Genomic DNA, 7,816 nt, shown 5'->3' on the forward strand with positions numbered 1-7,816 from the left:
TAGATATTCACTCATGAACCACTTTGACTGATTCTTATTTGATTTGTAGGTTTGCGAGAACCCAACTTCACCACCTCTGTCTACCACTCATGCTGCCGCAACCACGATGGAAGACGTTCCTGTAAGTAGTTAAACACACGGTTGCCCCCCAAGCAACATTTTGTTATTTGCTAAGATGTAGTTCCTTTATCTTATATTGGTCGTATGTGAATCAATGATGTACTACACAGGCTCATGCGGAAGCTCATTCACCTACCATGGGAGTCGCGACTGCCATCCAATAGGCTGTGATCGCATATGGAGAACCAATTCAAGCTACTCCTCTCAACACGGTGGCGAGCACTCGGACCTTGGAGCCACAAACATCAATCAACCCAACAGCAGTACTCTCCCACTCCTCTTCAACTCAAAGTCTGGAGAATGAGGTAGGAGATGAAGAAGGTGTGACCAGCCCTCACCGCGAAGGTGAAAATGTGGAGCCTTCCCTCGCGAATGCGGACTCAGCGAGCGATAATGCTGCACCAGAACCCCTTTCAGGAAACAATGTTCCTTCTTCTCAATCTGATGGGGTAAAACCCTTAACCACCTCTTGGTCTATATGTTTATGTTCCCCTTTGTAAACACTTAACTGTCTTGTAAACACTTAACTGTCTTGTTAACTGTTCTTTACCCTCTGCAGGTTGTAGCAATCCTGACTACTTCCAGCCCGCTAATCATTCTAACTGTTGCAGCCTCTAGATCGACACCAGTTGTTAATCCATCAGAGCATCGTTCTAGTCCATCCCTGGAAGACCTTCTGGATGATATGCTAGGTCCTGCCAGCCCCTTGACGCCCTTAGCGTCTCAAGAACTTGTTCAGGCCCGGGCACAACTTGCGGAGGTATCTGCTGAGGATTTAACTGATCCAGCGCGCCTAGCTAAGGTCCAAGATGCCCTTCGCTACCTCAAACTGCACTCACCTGATCTCAGCCTAGTAGCGAAGGTTGAACAGGCACTAAGCACAATTTTATGCCTCATGGCAGAATGGCAAGCCTTGAGGGACCAATCCCAGAGTCTGTCGCATCGCAACGCTGATGCTCGAAACCTCATTGCGCAAAGCTCTGCCCAACTTAAGGTCAAGCTTCAGCATGCCAAGACCAGCCGTTCGCAACAAATTAGCGCATTGCGGCAACAAATAGCGGAGCTTGAAGCTGAGCAAGCTAGAGAGCATAAGGCTGTGGAGGAAGAGATAAGAAGTACCATACCCCAAGTACAAGAGCGCAAAGGGCAACTGGCAGTTTCTGAGGCTGAGGAAAGGAGGATCAACAACCTGATTTGCAATAAAGCTAGTGATACTGGAAAACTTCTCCTAGATATCCGCCTTGTCGGACATAGAATGTAATGTGAACACCAAAGTATTTTAATAGTAAGAATTACAGTTTATCTCTGTTTGCTCACTCTACTTGAGTCTCCTTGACCCGACAAAAACCCAAGTAAAGGCCCAAGGCCAGAGCCCAGCTTAACTCACCACCGTCCAATTTTGCATGCAAACTCTCGAAAACAGGAGCAATCAATATCGGGAAACGCTCAAATCGTTTCAGTTTGACCATTATTGTTGCAATAAATCCCGGGCGCGATCTCCCAATCTGTATCTTTAATCTCAGACCTTGAATCCAAGTTTCTTCTGCTATAAAACGAAACCCTAAGGTAAGAACACACAACACTCTCTTCTGCAGCCTCCAACCATGTCTGTTCCATTTCTTCCCTCGAAACCCCTTAGGTTTCTTAAGTTTCATCCTCCAGATTTGCAAACTCTATAACAGCTTTTGAGAGCCTTATTCTACCCTTAAATATGAGGTGGGAGTCTTATTCCACCCTCACATCCTCCCTTCTTTATAGTTCAGCACTAGAGATCTGCCCTACATTAAGAGCTGTTCCTGGTGAAGGATTACAATGCGAGAGAGGAAATGGCAGCCTTTCATGAGCCCCATTTATCATTCTTTAATCGCCGGGCATCAGGAAGCAGGTAGCCATTTTTAGGACCAGAGCCAATAGGTGCTTCATGCTCATTTCGTACCTCTTTTGATACGCGATGCAAGCTGTTGCATTTCCTATGTGCAATATCCTTCAATCTCTCTTCTTTGAAGGAACCCGGGGAGAAGTGTACAAATCAATGTTCTGGATCCCTCATGCTACCACCAGTCTTGCAATTAGAACCTATGTTTGGCACCAAGCTGGTTCCAATTGGCCTTCAAGCGGTACAACTTAATCTCGAGTTTCTCGCGGTGGTAGGATGAACAGGAGGAATCGCGAAGACCTTTCCACCTAGCATAGATGGTATCAGAACTTGCTAAAGCTCACATGTAATAGTATAGGTCTTGTATAAAGTTTCTGGCCACAAAGCCATATGAATAAAACACAACTTGTTTCAAAAACACATGTATTGTTTTATTACTGCATAACAAAAGTTACAACATATTCTTAACCACAGGTATTGGTCCAATGCTGTTACAAAAAATGCCGGAGCATGAATTAAGAAACTCATAAAGTTTCAGAAACTCGCGTAGTTTCAAAAAAAAATTATGGGTTCGCGAGGGTAAATAACACTCGCGACCATAAGTGCTACTCGCGAGCCTCTAAAAAATTTCTGGGCTCGCGACCGTTAAGTACAAGTACTGATTATCCATGGTGTTGCCCCCTTGTTGACTTGGTTGACAGGATGGAAACCAAGAAAACACTAAGTTCGAACACCAGTTACTGGGATTGCACCGCTGCCGGTGGATCTTCATACTCCCAAACACTAGGAAAGTACTTCTTAAGATGGCAACCATTCATGAGATTCCTGTGAACATTCCCATCAGTGTCGCGAAGATAGTAAGCGCCCTTGTCCATTACTCGATCAATCACAAAAGGACCTTCCCATTTAGCAGACCATTTACCATGACCATCAACTCGCTCGCCGTAGGGCAAACAAGCTTTCCACACTAAGTCCCCAACTCCAAAGCTGCGTCCTCTCGTGCGTTTGTCATATAGCCGCGCTATCTTCTGCTTTTCTGCCATAAGGCTGTCGAGAGCTTCCATCCGGCGAGAATCCAAGTCTTCATGTTCTTGATACATAGCCTGGACATAGTCCTCGCCAATCAACTGGTGCTGCTCGCGAACCCTCAGCGACTGAACATTAACCTCAATAGGAAGTACTGCATCATGTCCATACATCAAAGCATAAGGTGTAGTACCGGTTGGAGTTCTTTTGGACGTTCGATAAGCCCATAATATGTGATCCAACTCGGTATGCCAAGATCGCGGATTTGTATCCAACATTCGTTTAAGGATAGACATAATCACGCGGTTGCTAGCTTTTGCTTGGCCATTCGATTGAGCATAATAAGGACTGGAATGCAGAAACTTAATCCCATAGACAGCTAAGAACTTCTGAGTCTTATCAGTCCTGAAACCTGCCCCCCCCCCCCTGTCTGCTACCAAACACTCTGGAATGCCATACCTGGTGATAATATATTTGAAGATAAAGTCAGTGATCACCTCTGAAGATGTCGTCCTGACTGGTATAGCCTCGACTCACTTGGTGAAGAAATTTGTGGCCAGTAAGATGTGCTTGTGCTGTAAGGAAGAATTTGGATGAATCCCCCCAATAAAGTCTAAATCCCAACCGCGACCTGGCCAAGGTTTAATTATTGGTTGCAGAGGAACGTCTGGCACATGCTGGACTGGTCCATGCATTTGACATTCGATGCAACCTTGCGCAAAGCTGATGCAGTCTTTGAGCATGGTAGGCCAAAAGAAACCATATCAGCGAATGAGCCATCTAATCATTGGACCAGCTTGGTGAGAACCACAATTACCACAATGAACCTCTCGTAAGCACCTCTTAGCCTCAGCTCCATAGATGCATCGCAGGTACAAGCCCTCTTCTGCCCTACGCAATAGTTCACCACCTCGAAGGACGTAGTTAGTAGCAAAATATCTAACCCTCTTGTCCACTGGTGCAGAAGGATCAGTGAGGTACTGACTAATCGGTTGTCGCCAATCCACATCAATAGTGTCGAGGACAGCAACCAACCAATCATCGTTAACTTCTTTCCTTGCCATAAATGAAGGTAATGTGCGTCTCTGAACCTTCAGAATCCTCTCGCGAACGCCATCTGCCAAGCGAATGCATGTAGCCAACTGTGCTAACTCATTGGCAGCGAAATTTCGTTCCCTAGGAATATAATCAAGCACCACGTCTGCAAATTAGTCTAACAATTCCGATGCTCGCTCCCAAAAATGGAGTAATGTAAAATTGTTGCACTTGTAGACACCCTTGAGCTGGTTAATGACTAGGAGTGAGTCACCTAATACCTCCACCTCGGTTACTTCCAGATCAAGCAAAAGCTCCAGGCCAATGATGATTGCCTCATATTCTGCTTGATTGTTAGTGCACTTCCATTCTAGTTGAAAAGAGTAACAATGTCTGACCCCGGAAGGGTTAACCAATGCAACACCCGCTCCTGACAAATGATCAGTGATGCTGCCATCAAAATACAGAACCCAAGGCTAAGTGTGAACAAAGGAAACAACCAAGAAGTTCTGGTCTTCGATGTCCTCCATAATAGGATGATGCAACAAAAAGTCAGACACTGCTTGTCCTGTGAGCGCCGTTAAAGGTGTATATTGTAAAGAAAACTCTGATAACGCCAAGATCCACTTGCCAATCCGACCCCTAAGCATAGGTCTGGTAAGCATATACTTCACTAAATCGGTTTGTGCTACCACCACCGTAGTGAAGGACAGCATGTAATGGCGGAGCTTAGTACCAGCAAAGTACAAAGCTAAACACAACCTTTCAATTGGCGAGTATCTAGTTTCATCTTCTAATAAGGTCCGGCTCAGGTAATAAACTGCATGCTTAATCTTCTTGCCCCCTCTCCATCACCATCTTGTCCTAAGAGTCTGCTATTGAGTAGGGAGAAACTGAGATGTATAGCTTCAACGGTATGCCAGGTCGTGGGGGTCTAAGAACAGGTGGATGAGTAAGATATTCCTTAATTTTATCAAAAGCTTCCTGTTGCGCAGGTCCCCACTGAAACTCTTGATCCGTTTTAAGCTTCATCAAAGGAGAAAAGACTGCGGTTTTGCCAGCGGAATTAGAAATAAAGCGTCGAATGAAGTTTATTTTCCCAAGCAAACTATGAAGTTCCTTCTTGTTCCTAGGTGCCGGCATGTCTAGAACCGCTTTTGACTTGTCCTCCGCGACTTCAATACCTCTTTCATGCACTATGAAACCCAAGAAGTCTCCTGCTCGAACCCCAAAAATGCATTTAGCTGGGTTCATCCTGAGCTTGTGCTTTCGCATCCTGCTGAACACTGTCCTTAAATGCTCGATGTGATCTTCTTTCTTCTTAGACTTAACCACCACGTCATCTATATAAACTTCAAGAATACCCCCCAGCACATCATGGAAAATCAGGTTCATCGCTCGCTGGTACGTAGCCCTTGCATTGGTCAGCCCAAATGACATATTGTTATACTCAAACACTCCAGTGAACCCTGGGCATCTGAACGCTGTTTTATGTCTATCCGGTTCATAAACAGGAATCTGGTGATAACCAGCGGTGCCATCCATAAAAGACAGTAGCTCGTGTCCTGCGACTGCATCTACCAACATATCTGCCACAGGCATTGGATAGACATCTTTTGGTGTTGCGGCATTTAGATTCATGTAGTCCACACACACGTGAATTTTCCCATTCTTCTTTCGCACTGGTACTATATTTGACAACCACTGAGAATATTTAGCTGGTCGGATAATGCTGGCTTAAAACATGTTTTGAACCTCTTTCTTGACTGCCCTTGCTGTGTCTGCACTCATTCGCCGTGGGTTTTGTTGTACAGGCTTATACCCTTCCATTATGGGCAAGCGATGGCAAACCAAATCTGGCGACAAGCCCGGCATGTCCTCAAATTTCTCAGCAAAATAATCGCGGAACTCTTGCAACAACTCTATCAAACGTTGTCTCAGTTCTTCATCCAAGTGTTTACTTATTCCAACCTCCATAGGCTCTTCTGTAGTCCCAAGATTGATCTTTTCCGCTGGATCTTTCACTTCAGGTGGAGTATCATCCAAAGCTGCAGGTGCTGGTTGAATGAACTCCTCCTTTGCTTAAACCTCAGTTAAATCATCCTCGATGCACTCGACTAGCGCCACTGCCCCCAAGCCTCTTGTTCCTCTCTGTAAATAGATAAACGTTGGAGAAAGGACGCATAGGCCTGCTCTTGCTCTTTGGCCAGTGATATACTCATTGATGATTATTTTTTGCTTTCACGATGAAGCCAGGTCTATTTATGTCTGTTTTAACCTGTACTAAACCTTATCGCGTCAATTCTGTAGAAGTCACCCCAACTGGACGACCTTTGGTATCGATTCCGGCAACTCCTAAAGGCCTTATGTCACCATAATAGTACTATGCATCCAAAATGCAGGAAGCGACTGAGTATGGTCGATCATCTGCTCTCACTAGCTCTACCTTATCTGTTGCGGGATCCCACATCAGCATTTCTTGGTGAATGGTAGAAGGGATGCAGTAAGCCCTATGTATCCAATCCTACCAAGTATGATGTTGTATGGAGCGGTGCAACCTGTAACGAAGAATGTCTGGAACAGCTCAGAAGGTCATATCTTGACTTTGAGGATCAAAACTCCCAAGGTCTTAGTTAAGTTGCTAGCAAAACTCCTGACCTTAAGATTGCTACTGAGAAGTTTTTCCTTTGTAATGCCAAGTGCTTCGACTGTTTTCACTGTGATAATGCTAACTGCTGCACCGCCGTCGACGAGGATTTTGTTCACTCTCTTACCCTCCATCTCAGCTTATATGTATAAAGGTTTAATGTGCTGAGTCATGGTCGTTGTAGGCTTTGTGAACATCATAAAGAATCTTTGGAGCTCTGTCATCGTGTGAGATTTATCAGCTCCGTCTTTCCTCGTGTCTTTCTCAACAGTTGGCACCTCTGTAGATGACAACTCTGCGACTGTACCCACGTCCTGGGCATGTACTCACCTCCGATGAATAGATGAGATGGTATCAGCCTTGGAAGAGCATACTTTGAGGACAAAGTGAACACCATGTTGCAACTAGGAACAGTATCTAGCCCCGGTATTCCTTCCTCGATGTTATCGTCATGACAAAGGTTAAACATGCTGCAGTCTGGGGTAGCTGTTATTTCTTCATCATAACTGTCCTCAAGCTCATCCTCTGGATCAGATTGTTCTAACACTTGCTCATTACACCCTGGTTCCTCCATATCGTCGTCCGGAATTGACCCAGTTGGCGTTCGCGAGGGGAACTTGCTTCCGAGATACTCCGTTAGCGATTGCTCTTGATGGGCCTTTGGAGGGGTAACCACTGCCGCAACCTCAACTATCTCTGGAACCATAAGTGTTGGTTCTTTTACTGTTGGAACCACTGGTACTGGTTATTTGATCTTCAGCTTCCATTCAAGCTGTGGCTTGATTTTCTCTGGAACTGGTTCCTGGTGGCCTGGCCTACTTACAGACCTTTTTGGCACCTATTTAGATTGTGCAGTTTACGCAACATTACTTCGCTGTTGTTTCTTCTGAATAGAAACACCATGTACGTGTTGTCTATTTGTTGCTCTACCGTCAGTAGACGCGTAAGACAACCTATCATCAATTGAAACTCTTCGTTTAGGAGCAGTTTCCATTGGTCGTTCAATTCGATTATGAACGTTTTCCCTGGGGTATGGCTCATTCATGTGATTATTATTCCAGCGAATGTGCACGTATGGCTTGAGACTAAGTTTCTCAACTGTCTCTCGCAAC

The 7,816-nt window shown here is 45.1% G+C and overlaps 1 protein-coding gene across 1 annotated transcript; it reads right to left on the minus strand.

Moving 5' to 3' along the window:
• Nucleotides 1-2,733: 2,733 nt before the first annotated feature.
• On the minus strand, nt 2,734-5,698 carry LOC126796823 (uncharacterized). Its single transcript, XM_050523549.1, has 5 exons — nt 4,971-5,698; nt 4,332-4,507; nt 3,840-4,223; nt 3,560-3,755; nt 2,734-3,481 (listed from the first exon to the last, which is right to left on the minus strand). The coding sequence occupies exons 1-5, from the start codon at nt 5,696-5,698 to the stop codon at nt 2,734-2,736; spliced, it is 2,232 nt and encodes a 743-aa protein (XP_050379506.1).
• Nucleotides 5,699-7,816: the final 2,118 nt, after the last annotated feature.

The sequence above is a fragment of the Argentina anserina genome, chromosome 6, assembly GCF_933775445.1.
Source record: "Argentina anserina chromosome 6, drPotAnse1.1, whole genome shotgun sequence".
Taxonomy (NCBI): domain Eukaryota; kingdom Viridiplantae; phylum Streptophyta; class Magnoliopsida; order Rosales; family Rosaceae; genus Argentina; species Argentina anserina.